Source organism: Aquarana catesbeiana, linkage group LG01 (assembly GCF_042186555.1).
Source record: "Aquarana catesbeiana isolate 2022-GZ linkage group LG01, ASM4218655v1, whole genome shotgun sequence".
In the NCBI taxonomy this organism is placed as follows: domain Eukaryota; kingdom Metazoa; phylum Chordata; class Amphibia; order Anura; family Ranidae; genus Aquarana; species Aquarana catesbeiana.
In genome coordinates, this window is record NC_133324.1 from 962,243,144 (window position 1) to 962,268,359 (window position 25,216).

The following is a 25,216-nucleotide window of genomic DNA, read 5'->3' on the forward strand; positions in this document are numbered from 1 at the left end:
CCACTGCTCTGCTAATACACACTGTAAACTGTAAAGGGTTTGCAATAGGCTGATTTCAGGTCAAATTCTGGTACTTAAACTGCTTACATTTAAAAAATGCATGCAATGATATAATTAATATATGTAGAGCTGCATTAGTGCATGCCTTTTATGCCAGTGTGAAGTTCAACTTTAAGTTGGCAAAAAACATAGATCTGCTTGGTTCAAAGGAAAATGTCAAAATATCTCATCCACTCTCCTAATCTTTTTCAGGCATTCTGAACGGAACTCTTTATTGTTGAATGTATAGATCAGTGGGTTCACTAAGGGGGTCCAGAAAAAGAATATGAATGCAAAAGTGTTGGTGAGCTGCGGTGTTACTACTTTGGCTGGCAACACATAGACACCAAAAGAGAGACCGTACTGCATGGAGAACACAAGGAGGTGGGAGCTACACGTAGAGAAGGTCTTCTTCCTGCCGGAGGATGAGGGAATTTTAAGAACTGTTTTAATTATAAAAACATATGTTACAAAAACAGACAAAATTGTGACCAATATTATGAACAAGCTTACTAAAGTAATAAAGAGGCGGATGTGTGTTGTATCGGAGGTGGCCAGGTCCATGAATAGAGAACAGTCACAGAAGAAATGGTGAATTGTGTTATGGCCACAAAATCGTAACTGACTTTGTAAACCAGATATAACACCTGTAAACGAGGCCGAAATAATCCAAAATGCAATGACTGCCCGAAGATAGATATCATTATTCACAAAGGAAGAATAGCGCAATGGATGGCAAACAGCCAAGTATCGATCATAGGACATTAGAGCATAGTGAAAGCACCCAACATCTCCTGCGGTCCCGTACATCTGACCTTGTACAATGCAGCCAGTGACAGTGAAAGTCGGTCTCTCATGAAGAACGTCATTTAGGAATTTTGGAACAATATTTGAAATGCTCAGCAGATCATATATGCACATGCTCTGAATTATGAAAAACATTGGTGCCTTGAGATGAGCGCTACTAAAGATAATATAAATGATCAATACATTTTCCCAGCAAATCAAAAGGTAAATGATCAGAAACAGAACAAACATTGGGATCCTGAAGCCTTCAAAAGCTTTAAATCTGGTGAGCAGAATTTCATAGATGGCTGTGCAGTTCTCGGGATACACCATCTGTGGAGGAGACAATCACATAACATACAATAATTTGAAGATCAATAAATCTGCCCTATGACTTCTGGTTTTTGGTGCTAAAGCTAATTTTTCATGGTAAAGCAGTAGGCTTTAATCATGTAGTTATTTTCTCTCATCTTTATAACATAGTTACTATAGTGACAGTGTAGCGCTACTAGAAAGTGTACATAAATCACAAAATATAGACTAAATAACAAATCTAATAAAACCAAAAAGCTATATATATTGGCTAGACTGGATATGACCCAGTGAGTGTGTGAGAAAAATGTCCACAAAAGTGTCAAATGGGGTATCCCTCTGGTGAAGGTAGTCCCAATCATGGAAAAATAGTGTAAAGCTTGTCTGTAGTCAATAGCAACGAAACTCAAGAGGTAAATGGGTACTCTTGCCAGCTGTGATGGACCCCAGATGTCATACGACAGAGGGGTCAGACAGGCTTAGGATCTTATGCTGTATTCATCCGATGTTACTCAGGTACTGGACACAGATGGGTGGAACCAGTTCAAGGTGATATCCTCAGCTCCTGGTCCATGAAGGCTCCAAGTACTCCCCTGCCAGATGGCCGTCTCCAAAGTTGTTCTGTGAAGGCTCCAGGGAATAATCATATGAAAGCAAAAGAAAGGAGAAGAACTCCAATGGTGCAGGTCAAAACCAATTAGGTTTATTAATAATAAAAGGTCAAATGGTAAACACCAATATAATAAAAATCACTTTTATTATATTGTTTGTATTGATTATTCCCTGGAGCCTTCACGGAACAACTTTTGAGATGGCCATCTGGCAGGGGAGTACTTGGAGCCTTCACGGACCAGGAGCTGAGGATATCACCTTGAACCGGTTCCACCCATCTGTGTCCAGTTCCTGAGTAACATCTGATGAATACAGCATAAGATCCTAAGCCTGTCTGACCCCTCTGTCGTATGACATCTGGGGTCCATCACAGCTGGTAAGAGTACCCATTTACCTCTTGAGTTTCATTGCTATTGACTACAGACAAGCCTTACACTATTTTTCTACGATTGGGACTACCTTCATCAGAGGGATACACCATTTGACACTTTTGTGGACATTTTTTCTCACACACTCACTGGGTCATATCCAGTCTAGCCAATATATATTGCTTTTTGGTTTTATTAGATTTGTTATTTAGTCTATATTTTGTGATTTATTTACACTTTCTAGTAGCGCTACACTGTCACTATAGTATCCATTTTGAACTTTGTACGTTTGAGGGTCAGCAGCTTGTGTTCACCTATTTGATTAATTTTAGCTCAGTCTTTTCCCTCACCATCACATTTATAACATAGTTGTCAGGTCACCTGAGGTCAGGTGAGAGATGCACACCTCTGGGGTTAGGAGCACACCGCTAAGGTTGTGGACCCTTCGGCTGACTGCTGCGGATGGAGCTCTGGGTGGTTCGGGAAAGCAGCTCCACCTGAACACCGACACAGACCAAACAGGGAGCTAGAGCGTAAGATTCCCCAGGGAGCGGAATCTAAGAGCCAGCAGGTTTTCACAAGAGCCTCTGGTGGTGAGGATGGATTTGGCTGCAGCTGACTCCAGGTCACGGCCCCCCGGGGTCCCTCAGCTCATGCTCATGGACTGGCTCTGGTGGACAGAGCAGAAGCAGAAGTACAGATGGACGCGTAAACCCAGTGCTCCTGCTCCACAAGGCCCTGCTTCATCAGCAAACCCAGCTATACCTCAACCTACACATCCCAGACATGGTGAGGATGTCCCTGAGCATGTCAACGACCCGATCCCTGAAGACGCAAGGATCATAGCTAAGTAGACAGATCCCTGAAATCTTCCGATCGTGGCCTAGAGGCAGGATGCAGGCCTCACATGACGCCTCCTCCTGTGACTCTCGCTCCCCGAGCTGCAGCCCATGTCGCAGCTGCAATGGAGACAGGACTGAGAGCCCCTCCAGTGCTTAATCTAGACGACCTCCGCAGCATGGCTTCTGATATCAAAAGCACACTGCAGGCAGCCATCTCAGATCTTAGATCAGACATCCAGGCAATTGCCCTGAGGGTGGAAGAAATATAAGTCACTCAAGCCCACCACGATGTCTCCCTCTGCCAGGTGCAGCAAATAACAGAATCACACGCCATACATCTTAGGGAGATAAATCGCCATGTGGAAGACCTGGATAATAGAGGGTGAAGATGTAACCTGAGGGTAAGGGGTGTTCCAGAATCCATAGATCCAAATCATCTCCCCCAGGCAGTGACTAACATTTTCCTTGTCAAAGTATTTTACTGTGTATACAAAGGTAAGTTATACAAGTGTATATTATAGGCAATGTACAATCAAATTAATGAAGCTCAGTTACATAAATCCAAAAACGATTTAGAATATCATTAAATACAATAAAGAAAATAATTGCTGAACAATAAGTAAATTGATCATTAAAATTATCTAGATTACGGTCAAAATAGAAATATTTGTATCTATAATAACACTGTATGCGTGTAAATAACATGTGTAAGAGCGTCAAAATCTCAGATTGAATATAGACAGAGAAAAAGATATAAAGGAAAGAAGGAAAGAAAAGGAGGAGTAAGAAAACAAAAAAATGAGGTCCGCAAGGTCAAGTCGAGAGCCACCACAATATCTGGCATAATGATTTTCAAAAAGAAACCTATTAAATTAGCTACCATGGCAGTAGTACTTTTTTATCAAATGTTGATGGCATGTAATTTTCTATCCAAGGTTGCCATATTTTTTCAAATTTAGAGAGCTACCATTTTTGCTTGTATCATAGTATTATACATTCTATTCACTACTTAATAAACTGCCAATGTTGGGGATCTCCAAGCTTTCGCTAGCGTTTGTTTCGCAGCTGTAAGGAGTTGTATCAGCAATTTAAAGTGTGTGTATGATAAAAATTTCAGGTTAAGCAGAGCTAATGTAGGATCTAGAGGAAATTTTATTTTGAATAATTTAGACGCAATGTGAAATATTTCCTTCCAGAAGGTTTGAGCAATAGGGCAAGCCCACCAGATACGAAGATAAGTACCCAAATCCGAACAACCACGGAAACAATGTGCTGAATAATTTTGAGTATATTTAGCTACCCTAGTTGGTACAAGGTACCATATTGTTAATACTTTGTAGTTGGCCTCTAGCACCACATTGGGAGATGCTGATTTGGTGATTTGGCTGATTTGGTTATTGACCATATTTGATTCCAGTCTGTTTTCTCCAACGTTCTTTCTAGGTCCTCCTCCCATTTCTGAACATAAGATGTTTTTTCTGAGTTGGGTTGAATTAATAATTGACAGTATAGAAGGGATATTATACCTCTGGAATGTGGCTCTTTCTTACATATTGCTTCAAAGTTAGTTGAACTATTTAGGGGAGTGTCAGGAACTAAAAAAGGTGAGAAAAAGTTTTTAATTTGGAGATATCTCAATAATTCTGATTGAGATAATCCATAAGTTTCACAAAGTGTGGGAAAGGGGATGAAAGATGAGGAATCCACAAATTTACACATGGTCAGAATATCTAAGGATACCCATTCTTTAAAAGATCTAGGAGAGACCCATGCTGGGTAAAATGCTGGGTTTCTATAAAATGAAAGTAGAGTAGATTGTGTGCAGATTGCAAGTGGTTTCCCACCTTAAATCTATCCCAAAGAGATATATAATGTTTAGTAATAGGATTTTGTAATTCTCTACGATCTTTAGGAGAGATCAAAAGTAGGTTGAATATTGGTAATGGGTCACATTCAGCCGCATCGATAGACACCCATAATGGGATTTAATTTTGTGCATGGTATTTAGTAAGACTAGCTAATTGTGCTGCCCTATAGTAACATGTAAAGTTAGGACAACCTAGACCACCATTAATCCTGGGGAGAAATAATGTACGCTGTTGTATTCGTGGCTTAGAAGAACCCTATATGAATGACATCACTCTTTTCTGTATAATGCCCCGTACACACGGTCGGACTTTGTTCGGACATTCCGACAACAAAATCCTAGGATTTTTTCCGACGGATGTTGGCTCAAACTTGTCTTGCATACACACGGTCACACAAAGTTGTCGGAAAATCCGATCGTTCTGAACGCGGTGACGTAAAGCACGTACGTCGGGACTATAAACGGGGCAGTGGCCAATAGCTTTCATCTCTTTATTTATTCTGAGCATGCGTGGCACTTTGTCCGTCAGATTTGTGTACACACGATCGGAATTTCCGACAACGGATTTTGTCGGAAAATTTTATATCCTGCTCTCAAACTTTGTGTGTCGGAAAGTCCGATGGAAAATGTGTGATGGAGCCTACACACGGTCGGAATTTCCGACAACAAGGTCCTATCACACATTTTCCGTCGGAAAATCTGACCGTGTGTACGGGGCATAAGTCTTAGAAACTAAGCAGGAACCAAGATAAATATAAAATTTTAGGTAAGATCATTTTAATGGCGTTGATTCTTCCAAACCATGATAATGTGAGGTGGGACCAAGATCTCAGCAAATTTGATATATTTTTTAAGATGGTTGGATAATTAACTGAGAATAGATTCGATAAAGAGGCAGATAAATTGATCCCTAAGTAAGGAATCGACTTTTCAGTCCAAGTGAAAGGGAGACCTATTTTTGCTGAGCTTAGTTCTATGTTTGAAAGAGATATGTTCAAAGCTTGACTTTTGTTAGGGTTAATGTAAAGGTCTGAAAATACTGCAAATTCATTGAGGATTGGAATAAGATTAGGACCGGATACTTGTGGGGATGAAAGAAATAGAAGGATATCATCCGCAAATAGACAGAGTTTATGTTGGTAACCGGCAATTTCAATTCCTGTTATAGTAGGGTCAGATCTAATCATTTGGGCAAGTGGTTCTATTAAAAGGGCGAATAATAGGGGAGAGAGTGGACATCCCTGAAGTGTTCCTCTATTTATACTAAAGGGGTCGGATCTATAACCAGCATATTTGACATATGCTTTTGGTTTGTTGTAGAGCGCCATGATCCAATTTATGAAGTTGGGTCCAAAACCCCATTTTTGCAGAGTATAATGCAAGTAAGGCCAGGAAATGGAATTGAATGCTTTCTTAAGATCCAATGAAAGAAAGCAAGCTGGGATTCAACGTGATTTCGCAATCTGTGCTAAAAGTACCACTCTATGTACATAATCATCTGCTTGGCGTGTTGGCATAAAGCCAACCTGATCTCGATGTATTAGTGTGCCTATAATATTATTGAAGAAGAAAATATTACAGCGCACACATGCAAAAAAGACATTTACCTCAAGCAAGGCTAGTTTAAAACACCTAAACATTTTCAAAAAAACATTATCAAAAAATATGGGGATTTGGTCACACCATATTGCTATATGGTGCTAAGCCCACTTACTGCGACAAAGTACCCCATAATCAGTGGGTCCTACACTATCCATGGAGTGGGAGATCCTGCATCTCTGAACCATGAGAGCATTACACTCTTCTAAATGGGAGAATCATAAGGTCTCCACTCATGACACAAGTGGACACTAATGAGAGGTACTTATGTGAAGGAGTGAGGTGCTCCGCACCCAAAGGGATTTGGTCAGAATCCATACAATATACAAACAAGATATTTGGGGGGCACACTCTAAAAGATGCATTAAAGATGGTGCACCATCTTTAATGCATCTTTTAGAGTGTGCCCCCCAAATATCTTGTTTGTATAATATTATTGAGACGCGTTGCAAGAATTTTCGCTAGAATTTTAATATCTATATTTAACATGGAAATGGGGCGGTAATTTGTGCATGAAGTGTCATCTGAGTGAGGTTTTGGAATCATGCAAATGATTGCCATTAATGATTCTTGTCTAAAGGATTTATTGTCTAAAATATTATTAAATGCTTTTCCCAAAACAGGGGAGATGATATCAGTAAAAGTGCGATAATATAGGGCTGCATAGCCATCCAGGCCAGGTCTTTTATTTACTTTTAATTCTTTAATAGCTGCTACTACTTCTTCCACCATAATGGGTCTCTCTAATTGAGTTTTATGAGAAGGAGATAATTGTGGTATTGAGTTATTTTCAAGAAGAAGGATTCAACTTTGTTAGAGTTAAGAGTATTGGTTTCTGAGTAAAGGTTGGTTAAATGAGAACCGAATTTCTGAACTATTTTGAGAGGGTTGCTTGTATATATATTTTTAGCTAGTTTAAGTTTAATTGGTTTAAAGGATTTATTTATAGAGTTAGATTTGATATAAAATGCATGTCTGGAACGATGCAACGTTTTATTAGCAGAGTCTGTGAGGAATAAGTCATATTCCAATTTAGCTTTTTCTAATTTATATTCGCCATGGGGGTGGGATTGTTTTGGAAGGCTGTAAAAGATGAATTAAATTCATTTTCTAATGTCCATGCCAGATTTCTACGCTCCATCTTGAGTATTCCAGATTGTTGTTGGAATATTCCTCTCAGGACAGGTTTGTGGGCTTCCCAGAGGGTCAAAGGGAAGACTTCTGGGCATGTATTATGTTTTAAGTAAAATTTTAGAGCCTGTTCAATTATTAAACGGTAAGAAGCATGTTTTAACAATATATTTGGGAGATACCAGGTTGGGTCGTGTGCTTTGGGTATGATAGATGCCATGGAAGTAAAGACTGCGTTGTGATCAGACCAAGGGATAGGGATAATTTTAGATGTAAGTATTTCTGGTAACATTCCTACTGTCAGAAATATGTGGTCAATTCGGCTGAATGTCTGATGTGGATGTGAATAATATGTAACATTTCTTTTTGTTGGGTTGGTTTCTCTCCAAGAATCAATAAATTTATATTTAGAAAGGAGCTGAGAAAAAGACTGTTTGGTTTGGCTTCGGGGTAGTATATATGGGGTTTTATCCAGAAATGGGAGGAGGACCTGGTTGGAATCTCCACATATAATGAGTGATCCCATTCTATGAGAATTTACTACCTGAAAAAGGTGTGATAAAAAAGGTATAGGCTTTTTATTAGGTGCATAATATGAGACGATAGTTATTGCCATGTCTAGTACATATCCTGTTAGTATTAAATAACGTCCTTTCAGATCTTTTATTTCAGCATGGATTGCGAATGGAGTGGATCTATGGAAAGCTATTAGAGTTCCTTTTTGTTTGGTATCAGTTGAAGCAGTGAATACTTGTGGGTATGAGGAGTTAAAAAATTTGTGTGTAGATTTGTTTGTGAAGTGGGTTTCTTGTAAACACACAATGTGTGCATTCATGGCCTGGAAAGATCGAAACATTTTTGTATGTTTTTGTGGTACATTTAGGCCCTGTACATTCAGGGAAATTATGTTTAATGGTGCCATAGTATTTGAACCTGCAAGCTATCCTTGCCAAACATTACGATGTGGTGACTTCTCGACCTAACACTCGCGGACATGGAGGGAAGAAGTAAAAATCGTAAGAAATCATAAAACATATGAGTAACATAGGAGTGCAGAGAGATTCAAAGCTTACCCATGATGAAAGATAAAATCCTCCATCAGGGGATAAGGAACCCTCATCAAGTCCTCACATAATATCTGTGGGGATCCGATGAAAGCAAATTGGGGCACACGGAATTTTCGTGAGAGAAACACCCGCCACAAAAAAAAAATTCTGAAACGAACATCACAATGATGTATGATTACAAGCCCTAACAATATTCAAAAATTCAAACATCATCTATATTTAAATTTAACAGTTAACATTTAATATTTAAAGTTCCGAGAGGGATAATATAGGGGGAGGAATAATTATCAGGCAAAAAAAAAATGCCTAGAAAAAAATCCAGGTAATAAAGTTCCATCCGCCTTAAAGTATTAAGACGATTGGTCAAAATAGGTTAAAGAAAACCATAATAAGAATAAATATAACATATCTATGATGGTTAAGTACCAATGTTATTACTTGACCACTTCAATAAATTGTCATTAAGTCATGGGAGTCCAAATATAAAAGTGTATAGAATGAGAGAAAAAAAAGTTTTGTGTTTAATCATGACTATTTTAATGTTAGGCTATATATGTTTAAATTAAATTAGTTCGTCTTGTATAACCTGGTAACTGGAAACAAAAAAAAAATGAAAACAGGCGATTATAGAGAGGCTCAGAAATAGATCAGTTTTTGAACAAGTTCTAGAGAAGCAAGATGGGATTAAAGATTCTAATATCTTTCAGGTCTTTCAGTCCATAGTGTCTTCTTGGTCTTGAGGTGGGGATGTATGTCTACTCCGCTTGTGCAAATGATGATTTCCATTTTTTTTTTTTTTACTGCTTGGGATGAGTTCTTTACAGATGTAGTAGAAGCTGTTCTTCTTCTTGATGCAGTTGTAGTAAGAGGGTTTTCTACCAGGTTAAGATCTTGTAGGGCTTGCTGGAGTTCTTCCGCTGATTTGCAGGCAAATCTGTTTCCTTGATGAGAGAAGCGTAAGGAAAATGGGAAACCCCATTGATATTTAATATCATGACGCTGTAATTCCAATAATTGGGGTTTCATAGCTCGCCTTTTAGAGACGGTTGATTGGGAGAGATCTGCAAATAATTGGTAAGCATTGCCATGGAAAATTAAGTTGTTTTTTCCCCTGGTCGCAGCAAGAAGTTGTTCTTTTGTTCTATAGTAGTGGAATTTTGCTATAATGTCTCGTGGAGGTCCATCTGCTTTTTTTGCCATAAGTGCACGGTGAACTCTGTCCATTTCTAGTCATTCAAGTGCTATTCCTGGTAGTAATTCTTGACATAACGCTGTAAATGTAATCGTAATTGTTCCTCTCACCTCTCGGACGTATTATTCAGTTGTTCCGCTGTTTAAATTTACTTCGGGCTGAGTCTATATTGCGGGATATTTCTCCTCACGAAGCGGAGCTCTATCCAAACATGACCGATGCGCTAGGCTCCGCGCATGCGCCCTGTGACTAACATTTTCAAGAACCTCCTAGAAAGGCCCCCTGACACGCCGATCATATTCAAACGCATCCACAGAGCACTGCGCCCAAGGGGGAGAGACTCAGACCCCCCCAGAGCCATGGTTTGCTGCCTGACAGAGTTTACCCTAAAAGAAGAAATTTTCCATAAGGCCAGCGGCCACAACCAACTCTCCTTCCATGGCTCACAAATCAAAATCTATCAGGATCTATCCAATATTACCCTGCAACACAGAAGGGAACTAAGGCCTCTGCTAGAGACTTTAAGAGCCAGGTCAATATTGTACCACTGGAAGTTCCCATTCTGTCTGTCAGCGACTCATCAGGGTCGCACGGCGAATCTCAAAGTACCAGAAGACCTAGAGCATTTTTGCAACACCCTGGAAATTCTTTTAGTGGACGTACCAGACTGGTACAGTAATTTCCGCCTGCCCCCACTTAAAAGAGCCACATTCATGGACAGTATTGCTGAAGCAGACAATTTCAGCCTGAGGTGCCGCCGCCCCCACCCTCACCCTCCTCGCACATATGCTAAAGCCTCAGAAACACCACGAAATGGCAGCCCCATGGCCTCACCAGTTCACCGCAGGGCATGCTTTACTTAAACAGGTGGAAACATTACCCCCCCTCTCTTTTGCCTCCCATACATGGCACAAAGTTTGTATCTCACTAACCTGTGCTCCACCCTCCACTAAAAGCCTCTGTTCTTACACTGGCTCTTATATATTGAAACTCTCTGGAACATTGACAATGATTCTGCTCTGGCCTGACACAGCGGTCTGACCTTCCTTACTTTGACTCCCCTCGGCCAAAGCACCGGCCTTCCCAAACCTACCTCCACGTCACTCTTTCAGGGATCTATCAATTGGAAGCACATACCAGTAACACACATCTCCCATGACTAAGAACCTATAAACCCCTATTCGGGACACTTTATCCCACTTTCCCAAACCTAATACCAGACATGCTACTCCGGAAGATGTCACAGATGTCTCTTCTACAGCTCAGGGTCACCCTGTAACTCATAATACCCTTCGACATTGTTCTGTCCATTGTATGGCTCGAGAACTCAGGACCTAAGCATATCCCGCTCACATTGTTGAGAAGATTAAACTTCAGGAAGGCCCTTCACCAGCATCACTTTATGGGGGCCTCTTATACCCTTATAGGCCTTAATTCCCACTGAGCCTTATCATTAGGCAACTGGAAACATGGCCAGAAGACGACAAAACGACACATCAGATCCCAAGAACTCACCCTATACCCCAAGATGCAAACATTTCTATCATGTCCTGGTGTGAGGAACAATGGACAGCTTTTACCACCAACTTCACCACAGAACTTTACTGAAAGCTTGACCTTTTTATACAATATAATATTGACAATATCAGCTTTGAAGTAACTGAGCCCCCCCACTTTTTTTATTCTCTCCCTTTCTTTTTCTCCCTTCCCCTTTTTCTTTTCTTTTCTTTTTTTCCCCTTCTAGCTTCTTCCACCATGCTTCCAGCACCACCTTCTTCTACCTTTACCTTTACCCAAAGTTGTTAACTCTACAACGATAACATAATTTTCTAACACGACATTTTACCTGTTTTTACCGCTGCAGACCGAGATAATGTTCCACTGGTGACTTCGTGGTCTGGGTTCCGAGAGGGTCATGCACAGGTAAGGACCCCACAACACCTCAAACACTCACCAGATCCTCTAACATACCTGAACAGACACATACCTACACATGTTTCATACTTCACAATTAAGCATGTATACTGTCAGGGACATATCAGTGGCCGTCGGGCGAACATGCATGCGCGAAGGTGCACGAGGGGCCTTCCCAGGGCAGTTCTGCTGAAATCTCCACTAGGGGGCGCCGGAGCCCTCCCGTGCGCTCCTGTTCACGCATGCGCGTGCGTTTGCGCTAGCGCTGTTTGGCGCCAAGGGCCCTTTAAAAGACTGACAGATGCTTCCATTAGGTGCTGTTCGTCTGCAGCTCTGCACCTGAGTTCCTGTATCCTGCCTGTTGTTGTATTGCTAGTGACCCGGCTCCGTCTGACCATTCTCCTGTCTCCAATCCTACCCGGCCTGCCTGACCTCGCTCATATCTTGTGACCTGTTGCCGAACTCCTGCCTGCCTGACCATTCTTTGATTATCCCTCCTGCCATATACTTGCCTGATCTCCTGCCAAACGGACTGTCTGACTCTGCTTTGCCTGTGTCCTGTGACGCTGCTTCCAGCCTGCTCTGCCAAGCTCCAGGTTCTGCTGCTGCCATATCATCCACCTGTCTGCCTACTGATCCACTTCAGCCTACCTGCATCCGCAGCTCAGCCATCCCGGAGGGACGTCTTTCCAGTTCCAGTGTTTGCTACCGCAGGAACCTGCATCAGGCCCTCATACCCACTGTGCTCAAGAGACCACTGTTCCCACTACCAGTGGCTCCTGAAGCAGCATTTAAGAGAGGTCTCCTTCTACCAGTCGCTCTCAACTACCAGGTACCTAACAGTATGAACAGCCATGACTGAGCCCGCAGGAGAGACCTCCCCATCAAGGAGATCTGTACGCACTTAGCGGCACTCACCCAGGCAGTAAAGACTTTACAAGACAGCTACAACAGACTGGAGGGTCAAGTTCTGAACCTTAGTGGTCCTGGAGGTGTGGCCTCTGCCTCAGCAGCTGCTCCAGCACAGGCTGGTGCACCACCCTCTGTGGCCATGCTCCCACCTGAACCAAGGGTCCCCATCCCTGAGAGGTTTTCTGGTGACCGAACGAAGTTTCTGGCTTTCCGCAGCGTCTGTCAACTTTACTTCGCCCTGCAGCCACGGCCTTTTTCTTGGAGGCTACCAAAGTGGGATTTGTCATATCCCTTCTTCAAGGGGAACCCCAGACCTGGGCCCACCGCCTGCTTGAAACCAACTCTGTACAGATCCAGTCTTTGCCCGCTTTTTTCGAAGCCATGGCCCAGTTGTACGAGGACCCTCAGCGGACTGCCACCGCTGAGGCAGCTTTGTTTGTGCTCCAGCAAGGCCGCAGGCCGGCCGAGGACTATGTTACGGACTTCCGATGCTGGAGCGTGGACACCCAATGGAACAACGCAGCTTTACGTCATCAATTCCGCATGGGGTTATCTGGGAGTCTAAAGGATGAGTTTGCTCGGGTAGGGATGCCCGATACCCTTGAAGAACTCATTGCTCTAACCATCCAGATTGACCGACGCCTTCGTGAGCGCCGGTCAGAACGCTCTTCCCAACAAACGCGCCCTATGTGGATGACTGCAAGAGTTCCGGTTCCTGCCTCCCGATATCTACCTTCTGCCTGCCCAAGTCCGGCCACCCAAACACCTGATGCTCCCGAGCCAATGCAACTGGGACTTATGCGCTCTACTTTGCCCCCAGAAGAATGGGTGCGCAGACGCCAGCTAAACCTCTGCCTCTACTGTGGTGGGGCGGGCCACTACGTGAACAACTGTCCGGTCAAGACTCGTAAGTGTTTTCCTTCTACTCCAGCCAGTTTATCCACCTTAACCGCCAATGCAACTCAACTTGCTCTCCCTCTCTCATTACAGCTCCAGGGAAGAACAATCCAGGTCAACGCCATTATTGATTCCGGGGCATGTAGCTGCTTTATTGACTCTGCTTTCGCTACTCAACAAAATCTTCCCCTAAAAGACAAGACACACAAACTCTCAGTTTTTCCAGCCGATGGGTCCCACATAAAATCGGGACAAGTCTCTCAAGAAACCCTTGCTCTGTCTGCCACCTGTTTATCTCAACATAAAGAGATCCTAACTCTGGACGTTATCTCATCTCCATTATTTCCGATCATTTTGGGCATGCCCTGGCTCCAGGCCCATAACCCTCACATTAACTGGTCTACGGGTGAAATCAAGTTTCGGTCACCCTACTGCCAAAAACATTGCTTACCTGAACCCTCTAAGCCTGCTGCTACTTCACTTTGTATGGACGTTGACCAAGACCTGATTCAAACCATACCAGAGGCCTATCGGGAATTTGCGGATGTATTCAGCAAGAGGGGAGCAGACTCCCTGCCACCCCATCGTCCCTATGATTGCCCAATTGAGCTGCTCCCTGGGGCTGAGATTCCTTTCGGGCGCATCTTCCCGCTGTCTGAAAAAGAACAAGAGGCACTTAAGATATACATAAATGAAAACCTCGAAAAGGGCTTTATTTGCCCTTCTACTTCCCCAGCTGGTGCCGGAATATTTTTCGTCTCCAAAAAAAATCAGACTCTTCGTCCATGTGTGGACTATCGGGAGTTAAACAAGGTTACGGTCAAAAACCGCTACCCGTTGCCTCTGATACCTGAACTGTTCCAGAAGTTGAGGTCTGCCATCATCTTCACCAAGCTGGATCTAAGAGGGGCCTACAATCCAGTCCGCATTCAGGCCAGAGATGAATGGAAGACAGCTTTCCGGACCCGTTTCGGACACTATGAGTATGCAATGCTCCTGCCACTTTCCAGCATCTGGTCAACAACGTGTTCAGAGATTTCCTGGACATCTTTGTAATCGTCTACTTGGATGACATCTTAATCTTCTCCAGTTCACTTAATCAACATAGGGAACATGTCCGTAGGGTCCTGGACCGCCTTCGTTTGCACGGACTGTATGCTAAAGCGGAGAAGTGCGAATTCGAACAGGAAAAGATTCAGTTTCTGGGGTTAGTGATCTCCCCAACCGGCATCAAAATGGACCCTCAGAAGGTGTCCGCTGTGCTAGATTGGCCAGCTCCTCTGGACAAGAAGGGCGTGCAACGCTTCATTGGATTTGCAAATTTTTATAGGAAGTTCATTAGGGGGTTTTCTGCCATTATCTCCCCCATCACGCAGCTAACCAAGCAGAACTCTCGTTTCCACTGGAGCCCGGAGGCTCAGGGGGCCTTTGAAGAATTAAAGAGACATTTCACTTCAGCTCCGATCCTTAGCCATCCTGACCCATCCTTACCTTTTATCTTGGTGGTTGATGCTTCCAAAGTGGCCGTGGGTGCTCATTTCTCAACGACAGGGCAACAAGGACCTGATGCACCCCGTAGGATTCTTTTCTAGAAAACTCTCGCCGGCTGAGAGGAATTACGATGTGGGAGACCGGGAACTACTTGCTATCAAGACTAAAGACTAAAGGGAACACCTTCTGCTGTTGAAACGGCCCGTGTGTTCATTAAGGAGATTGTTAGGCTGCACGGAGTCCCCGCAAATATAGTGTCCGATAGGGGGGTGCAGTTTACTTCACGCTTCTGGAAAGCCCTATGTGAGATCTTGAAAATTAAACTAACTAGCCCTGTCCTCAGCATACCATCCCCAAACGAACGGGCAAACTGAAAGGACAAACCAGACGCTGGAGCAATACATTAGGTGTTTTACATCTTTTGTGCAAGATGATTGGGTGTCCCTGCTGCCCCTAGCGGAATTCGCTTATAATAATGCTAGTCACTCTGCCACTGGTCAATCTCCTTTCTTTGCCAATTATGGTTTTCATGTATCTTTTTTACCAGATTTTCTTCCAGAATCCTCAGTTCCAGTGGTCCAGGACACAGTGTAGTTCCTCAGTCATAATAACCGGACGTTATAAGAAGCGGTATCCAAGGCACAAGCAGACAGCAAGAGGATCTTCGATCAAAGAAGAAGAGGAGATCTAAACCTTCAGCTTGGTGATAAGGTATGGCTGTCTACCAATAATATTAGGTTGACTTGTCCTTCCAAAAAGCTTGCTCCTAAATTTATTGGGCCCTTCCCTGTGAAAAGGAAAATCAACGAGGTATCCTATGAACTGCGTTTACCTGACTCACTTAAAATCCACCCTGTGTTTCATGTGTCGCTTTTGAAGCCTGCTGTAGATGATCCCTTTCCTGATAGGGGCACCAGGGTCCCTGAACCTGTCTTGGTGAACGGAAATGAGGAATACGAAGTGGAGGCCATCCTTGATTGCAGAAAGAGATCTGGGCAAGTACAGTTTTTGATTAAATGTAAGGGGTATGGTCCAGAAAATAACTCAAGGGAACCTGACAGTAATATTCATGCTAAACGTTTGATCCATGCCTATTTCTCTGCTCATCCTGAAAAGAATAGTTATCTGGGCATCCGGAGGCTGCCCGTTGGGAGGGGGCAATGTCAGGGACATATCAGTGGCCGTCGGGCGAACATGCGTGCACGCAGGTGCACGAGGGGCCTTCCCCCACTAGGGGGCGCCGGAGTGCTCCAGCGCATTCCGGTTCACGCGTGCGCACACACGCCTGTGCGCGTGCCCGTTCGCGCTAGCGCTGTTTGGCGCCAAGGGCCCTTTAAAAGACTGACAGATGCTTCCATCAGGTGCTGTTCGTCTGCGGCTCTGCACCTGAGTTCCTGTACCCTGCCTGTTGTTGTATTGCTAGTGACCCGGCTCCGTCTGACCATTCTCCTGTCTCCAATCCTACCCGGCCTGCCTGACCTCGCTCATATCTTGTGACCTGTTGCCGAACTCCTGCCTACCTGACTATTCTTTGATTATCCCTCCTGCCATATACTTGCCCGATCTCTTGCCAAACGGACTGTCTGACTCTGCTTTGCCTGTGTCCTGTGACGTTGCTTCCAGCCTGCTCTGCCAAGCTCCAGGTTCTGCTGCTGCCATATCATCCACCTGTTTGCCTACTGATCCGCTTCAGCCTACCTGCATCCGCAGCTCAGCCATCCCGGAGGGACGTCTTTCCAGTTCCAGTGTTTGCTACCGCAGGAACCTGCATCAGGCCCTCCTACCAACTGTGCTCAAGAGGCCACTGTTCCCACTACCAGTGGCTCCTGAACCAGCGTTTAAGAGAGGTCTCCTTCTACCAGTCGGGCTCAACTACCAGGTATCTAACATATACAATTTCCACATACGACCTACCTGAATGATACAATCGCTCCAAATTGTGGGATCAAAAGGGTGCAAGCCCCCCTCTGAACCAACGGATCCACATACATTCCCCTAGAATGTTGACAATATTGTTTTATTTATTATGGCTGAAACTTTGGTTTCCTACTAGGCGCCATATAAACCTCCACCCTCTAGTTACATGTTACCAAGTTACATATAACTCTAAATTACTATGCTAACCTTTAGTTGCATTGTTTAATAGGCCGGATAGCCAACACATTTCCTCTGACAAACTGTGTTTCTGGTCTAACCCACAAACCTTAGATTTAACATCCTATAAGAAAGCACTCCACGGACTACCCATTTCTCTGCAATCTCCTCCCATGTCAAAACACCCCCCATATGTTGTCGCAGGGGACCAGAGAGAAATGTATATTCCCGTCTGGCCCCAGACCTTTTTGATGGTAAGCACCACACTCAGCCTTATTGACCTCATAGCGACGAAAAACTTGTTTCCCTAGTTGAACGTCACCTACTACCCCCACACACATCGGCCTCTGGTCGTAACCGCTGTCCCTAACTGGACCTCCCTATAATATTTTAAGTGGGTCTGCAAGTACATTCCCACATCTGGTTTAACACATTTCCCACCTCCTCCACACAGAATCCCTGACACTCGCCCCCCCATAACCCTCCATTGAACTCACATCCCGCCCCCCCTTCCAGCTTCCCTAACACCATTGCCTCTCTGACTTCCCTGCCTCAGAACTGCACCGACACTTTCCGGCCCTCATACACTCTCAATATGTTGCCCCCAAAGTCACTAACCTCTGACCTATCCTTGAAATTACTATCCCTTAATGCCAAAGGTCTCGACACCCCGGAAAAACTCTCGTAATTGCTAACCAGCATGCAGAGCATGATAGAGGACGTAATCTTCCTACAGGAGACCCACTTCTGTACCAATTCAACACCAAAACTTGCCAATTACTTCTTTCCCCATACTTTTCATGCCACTTCCACGATATTGAAATCTAAAGGGGTCTCTATACTTCTATCAAAAAACGTACCTATCCAAATCACTGACTCCCCCATTGATGAACAGGGCAGATATATCTTTCTTAAAGGCACTTTCAGGAACAAACCAATCACACTGGCAAATATATATAGCCCCAACTCATCTCAGACCCTCTTTTTTTGTACAGTCACCCTCCTTCTTTCTAACTTCCAAAAAGGGATCTTGATACTAGGGGGAGACTTCAATGTCCCTTTCAACCCCCTACTAGACATTTCCTCTGGGAAATCCCATCTACCATACAGGGCGATTAAGCAAATAAGGCGCTACCTTCAAGACCTGCTGTTTCACAACATCTGGCACACCCTACACCCAAAAGACAAAGATTTTACCTTCTTTCTGGCCCCCCACAAAAGATACTCCCATCTTGAGTACATCTTTCTCCCAACACTAACAGCAGCAACCATAGAACCTATGACACTGTCTGGCCATCACCCCATTTCAGTTACCCTTCCTCTCCCTGAAAAGTCTACTCACACCCACATATGAAGATTAGACCCAACTATCCTAACAGAAAAAACAAAGGAATTAGAGCTACGCAAATGCCTTGTCAACTATTTTGCTGACAATGACACACCGGACACCTCTAAATTGACGCAATGGTAGACCTACAAATGTATAGTGAGAGGTAAACTGCTTTTAATCACAGCAGTGGCAAGGAGGGAAAAAAATCCATACTCTCAGACTTATTCTTCAAATACAAAAAGCTAGAGGCGGCACACAAACGAGACTTGGCCCAACAAACTCAGTCAGAGCTTATTGAAACTCGTACACGCATTCAGGAAGAGCTAAGCCATAACCTCAAGAAAAAATTTGCACTTTTACAGAAACTCTTCTATGAGTTCGGAAACAAATGTAGTCACCTCCTTGCTCAAGTACTACGCACAAATAGAGCCAACTACACAATACGCCAATTACACTCCCCCACGGGTAAAGCAATCACGAAAAATAGCGACATAGCAAAGGAATTTTAAAATGATTATTCTTCCCTATATGACCTCACCACAACAAAACCCTCCTCTGCACGTCCCTCCAAAAGAACCAACAATATCAAGGCCTTCTTGGACCAATTTTCCCCAGAGAAAATTCCAGAAGAAGTTACCACATCTCTGGAATCCCCAATCACCATTAAAGAATGGGAACAAGCAATTAAACAACTTAAACCGGTAAGAGCCCAGGCCCAGATGGTCTATCCGTGGTCTACTGCAAAACATTCACAGAAACCCTTCAAACTCCATTCCTGAACACATTTAACTCCCTTTCACCTTCAAACCCACTCACGCAGCCCACATAACAGTTATTCCCAAAGACGGAAAGGATCCCACACACACAGGAAACTATAGGCCAATTTCGCTACTAAATGTAGACATCAAAATATTCTCTAAGATCCTAGCAAACAGACTAGCCCCACTTCTCCCCTCTCTCATATCCAAAGACCAGGTAGGCTTCATCCCTGGTTGAGAGGTGAGGGCCAACACCGTTAAGGTAATTAACCTACACCACATAATGACACAAACCAACCATAAGGATTTCTTCCTGTGCCTGGATACGGTGAAGGCATTTGACAGAGTGGCTTGGGACCACATATGTCCAGCTTGATCCTTTCCCTGTATGCAAGCCCATCAGCCAAGGTGCGAGTCAACAACAATCTGTCGAATGCCTTCCCCATACGCAAAGGACGAGAGAGGGCTGCCCTCTGTCCCCTCTCCTCTTTGTCCTCACACTAGAACCATTCCTCTGGAAGTTGAGACTTAACCCAGACATCCAAGGTATACACACACTCAACAAAAAATACAAATACGCCACCTTCGCAGATGACATATTACTATTCTTGACTCAACCAATGACCACTCTACCAACCTTACTATCAGACTTCAAGCATTTCCAAATAATTTCCAACCTCAAAATCATTTTTTCTAAATCTTTTGCACTCAACATTTCCCTGCCACAATGTTTAGTAGACCAGTGTAAAGAAAATTCCCCCTTCCATTGGAAACATGACTCACTAATGTACCTAGGTATACAGCTTCCCTCCAAGCTCCCAGAACTACACACAAAGAACCACCTACCCCTCCTAAACAAGCTAATCAAACTATGGAATAAACCACTGTTCTCGTGGTTTGGCAGAGCGGCAATCCTGAAGATGAACGCCCTACTGAGACTTCTATACACTCTCCAGACAATCCCTATTTTAGTCCCTCTATCCTTTTTTAAAACGTACAAAACAGCCTGCTCCAGATTCCCCCGGGGGAACCATAAACCCAGGATTAATTTTAAACTCACCCAACCAAAGCGACTAGGAGGCAGACTACCAGACATCCTAAATTATTACACCACTACCCATCTCACCAGAATAGTGGATTGGAATGTCCACTCACTCCACAAAGACTGGGTCACACTTAAAGCCTCCCTCACAACCCTACCCCTGGCTTCACTACCGTGGATGGCCTCATGACACCTCATGACACCCACCCATTAATTGGACCTACCTTAAGTTGCTTTCACAAAACATGTTCTCATACCAACTTATCCTCCGTTCCAAGCCCATTGACCCCAGTGAAACTAAACCCTGACTTCCCCCTGGGAATGCACAACCATTTTCTTACTGACAACTTTCCACGGGACAGCATCAGAACCCACAAATTTTTCCACCAGGGGAAACTTCTTACTGAATCCCAACTCTCTACTCAAATGGAAAAGCCGCCTATCCCTCCCTGGACGTATTTACTGCTTGCCTGCTACCTAAAGTCCCTTGAAAAAGACTCAAACTGTTCAAGACAACTTACACCCTTCAAAAAACTTTGCAGTCAACTAAGTCGCCAGCCCCACCTGCTATCCTCCACACACAACGTTCTCTTTGCAGACACACATGCCAACGAGAACCTAGGCTGCCAAAGATGCGAAAAGGATCTTTTTATCTCACCTTCGGCGGAGCAATAGGAACAATCTTTTCTGAACATACATAAGGGGTCCTTAAATGTCACTACACAAGAAAATGGCTATAAAATCTGGTCCAGATGATATCGCACACCGACCCTTTTACACAAAATCAACCCCACTATACCAGCAACTTGATGGCGATGCCATAAAGATGAAGGCACTCTAATGCACATCTGGCGGTCTTGCAACTCCATACAAACTTTTTGTAAAACGGTATACCACATCACGTCCCAGGTCACTTCATACGATCAAGAATTTACCCCAGCCCAATTCTTACTCCACCTCTCACCCTTATTACACAAATCATACCACAAATTACTAGAAATGCACATGATAAGCGCAGCGAAGCAATGCATCCCTCTACACTGGAACTCGACGCATACCCCCACAGTTTGAGAATGGTTCAATAGAATCCACAAAACCACTGAAATGGAAGAGTTGATCCATATTGCCCAAGACACCCCAACTAAATTCAATAGAAAATGGGGCTGCTGGATACATTTCCTAGACGACGCCTGAATTTCTCGATCTCTGCAATCCGCCTAACTAAAAAAAAATCAACCACACATATCTGGAGCCCTCCCTTACACTAACTGACCCCCACATGCTTCACAACCAAATCTTTACCCTGTCATCTCACCCCCCAGACCTTTTGCAAAATAAAACTGAGGAGGGAAGTCAGAGATGGCCCCTCCCCTCCCCTCCCACCACCCTCCACCCCCCCTTCCTCACTACTCCACCCCCTAGTCTATATCCCTCCCTATGCCCCCCTATGCCCTATCCCCTTTTCCCCCAAGATACTCAGCCCAATTACCCACTTACCCTCCATGCATGCCCACTTCGCAAAGCCCACCATCATCCACCACCTCAGTCATAGACGCACCAAACACATAACAAACACCCCCCATTTACCATACATCCCTCTTCTAAAGAGGAAAGACATCACGCCTGCAGGGGGTACCAGAAAAAATTCTCCCTTCCACTACAATACCAACTAAACCCGGCAACAACTGATCCTCTGGATGGCAACCTCCTGAGAATTTGCTGCCTGTAGCAAATTATTACAAATAGAAACAGGAGGTGGGTCCAGGAACTTCATGCATAGGAATTTTATTCGAAGTGCTTATATTTTACATTTTGTGGTATATTGGTGCCCTATGTACTCTCACAGTTTAATTGTCTCTTGAGTTTTCTGTAATATGCTTTTTACCTCAAAATAAAAGAAACTTGTTGAAAAAAAACAAAAAACACAGGATAGTCAGGAGAGCAAGCCAAGGTCGGGGCAACTAGCAGATAGGGATGGTCAGGAAGAACATGCCAAGGTCAGTACACAGAAGTCAGAGATAAACATACAGCATTACAACACACTGAAGCCTAGACACAACTGTTGCTCAGGCAATGCTGGTTTTCAGTGCATGGAGTTAAATAGTGTTTCCTGTTAGAGGCTGGGGTGGAGCCATGCTGAGAGAAGATTACTTAAATATGCAGGTGTGAGACCAGACCGGGCATGAAACATTACTGCAGATTCATGACACTACCCCCCTCTTACAAAGCCTCCCCCTCCCTCACTTGGGCCCAGGCTTGGAGGGGAACCTCAAATGAAACCTCCTCAAAAGACGAGGTGCAAAGACATCAGATGTAGGGATCAAAGACCGCTCCTCAGGACCATAACCTTTCCAATGCACGAGGTGCTGAAGAATGCCTTTACAGAGCCGGGAATACAGAATTTGACTAACCTCATACTCCTGATTATCCTCAGAGACCGGAACTGAGGTAGGCAAAGGACAAGAGAACTTATTGAGGACTAAAGGCTTCAGAATGGAAACATGAAATGAGTTTGAATATCTTGAGGCTAGGGATCTGAAGTTCAAAACAAACCGGATTTAACTTTGAAATCTGCCCAAAGATTCATTGGCCCATACACTAAAATGTTCCTGCTTGATGTTCCTGGTGGAAAGCCAGACTTTGTCTCCAGGCTGTAGAGAAGGCAGCTTACACCTGCGACGGTCGGCAAAACATTTAAATTTATCAGCAGCTGCCTGGAGGGAATCATGGACATCACGCCAAATTGATTGTTGAATCGTAGCCAAATCTGGAATGTCCAGAGAACAGGTCATAGGAAGAGGGAGCTGATGGTGTCTTCCATAAACTGTGAGAAAAGATATCTTCTGAGAACTGATGTTAACATGATTATTGTGAGAGAATTCAGAACATGGGAGTAGAGAGGACCAATTGTCATGATGAGCAGAGACTAAAATGCGGAGAAAGACCTCTAACTCTTGATTAACCCTCTCAGTCTGTCCATTGGATTGAGGATGGTAAGAAGAGGAAAAATCCAAGATAATATTGAGGGATTTGCAAAAGGCTCTCCAAAAACAAGATGTGAACTGAACACCCCTGTCAGAAACAATATGGGAAGAAACCCCATGGAGACGGAAGATCTCTTGAACAAAAATGGGAACCAAAGTAGGAGCAGAAGGGAGAACCAATCGATTACCACCCAAATGACTGTATTATTCTCAGATGGTGGAAGATCAGTGATAAAGTCCATGGCAATGTGAGACCAGGGCTCCTCAGGAATGGGCAAGGGCATGAGAAAACCAACAGGAGCTTGCGCAGAGGGTTTATACTGGGCACAGACATGACAAGCCTTAAAGGGGTTTGTAAAACTTCCGACAATACCGCCGCCCCCAGCCCCCCCGTTTTACTTACCTGACACCTCGAAAGTCAGCCGTTCGCTCCCGACATCCATTTCGCCGCTCAGCCGTTGATTGGCTACAGTGGATGGATTGAAAGCAGCGCAGCCATTGGCTCGCACTGCTGTCAATCACATCCAATGATGCGGCGCGCTGGGGGGCGGGGCCGAGTGATACAGTGAGTGGCTATAGCCCCCGGCTGTATCACGGGAGCGCGCCCGCAAGAACTAACCACCATGCGAGGGAGCTTGCATTAAGGTGGTTAGTTCTTGCGGGGAGGAGCTGAAACAGCCGCCGAGGGACCCCAGAAGAGCAGGTTCAGGGCCACTGTGTGCAGAACGAGCTGCACAGTGAAGGTAAGTATAACATGTTTGTTATTTTAAAAAAAATAAAAAATTACCTTTACAACCCCTTTAATGTAGTCTTTGACATCCAAATGGAGAGTATGCCACCAGTAGTAGTAGCGACTAATGAGAAGGAAGGATAAGAGGAACCCAGCATGACCTGCCACCTTGGAATCATGTCCCCAACAAAGAATCTTAGCTCTTAGCTCAGTGGGGACGAAGGTCTTACCAGGAGGAATTTTTGACTCCAGGGTGGTAGAATGGGCAAGAATGCATGAGATAGGAATGATCGGCTCAGGTTCAGAGGTAGGCTCCTCATCCTGAATGTCAAATGTCCTAGACTGCATCAGCCCGACTGTTGCATTAACCAAGTTTGTACGTAATAGTGAAATTAAAATGGGAAAAGAAAAGACTCCACCTTGCCTGTCTGGGACTCAGTTGTTTGGCATTCTGTAAGTACAGTAGAGTCTTATGGTCAGTAAAAATTGTTAAGGAATGCAGAGAACCCTCCAAGAGATGATGCCACTCCTCCAATGCCAATTTAATCGCAAGAAGTTCTTGATCACCAATAGTGTAATTTTTCTCTGAGGAAAAACGTCAACCAAAAAAATTTCTCAGGCAAAGAATTAAGGAAGCACAGCTCCCACCACCATCAAGGAAGCATCTACTTCAATAAAAAATTCATCCCCAGGGTCAGGTTGCCTCAACAAAGATCCAGAAACAAAGGCCTGTTTCAAATCATGAAATGCAGAGACAGCTTCAGAGGCCACTCCTTGGCATTCGCACCCTTCTTGGTCAAGGCGATAATAGGCGCAGCAATGGAAGAATAATTCCTAATGAACAGCCTGTAATAATTAGCGAACCCAAGTGGCGCTGTGTGGCCTTGAGCCTGGCAGGAAGAGGCCAGTTGGTAATAATGGCTGAGACCTTTCCAGGATCCATACGAAGACTGAAACTAGAGACAAAGCATCCTAGAAACAGGTAATCAAAACATTCAAAAGAAAATTTCTCCAGCTTGGCATACAGATTATTTTCTGGAAGGTGCTGAAGTACAATCCTGACATGGTTTCTGTAAACAAGCAGATTTTCTGAAAAGATGAGAATGTCATCCAGATAGATGACAACAAATTGATAATACAGATCCCTGAAGATTTCGTTGACAAAGTTCTGGAACACAGCTGGGGCATTATACATAAGAGACTTGCCATATTGCTGCTGCATTATTGAAGCTGGATTTTTATTGTTGGA

The 25,216-nt window shown here is 44.0% G+C and overlaps 1 protein-coding gene across 1 annotated transcript; it reads right to left on the reverse strand.

Annotated features, from left to right (window-relative positions):
* Positions 1-216: 216 nt before the first annotated feature.
* Positions 217-1,158, reverse strand: LOC141126763 (olfactory receptor 11L1-like). Its single transcript, XM_073612748.1, has one exon. It carries the CDS (start codon positions 1,156-1,158, stop codon positions 217-219), a length of 942 nt encoding a protein of 313 aa, XP_073468849.1.
* Between the last annotated feature and the right edge of the window lie 24,058 nt (positions 1,159-25,216).

What these genes read in the sequence shown, in the direction of transcription:
- LOC141126763 (XM_073612748.1), bottom strand. Translation starts at nt 1,158, where the DNA reads ATGGTGTATCCCGAGAACTGCACAGCCATCTATGAAATTCTGCTCACC.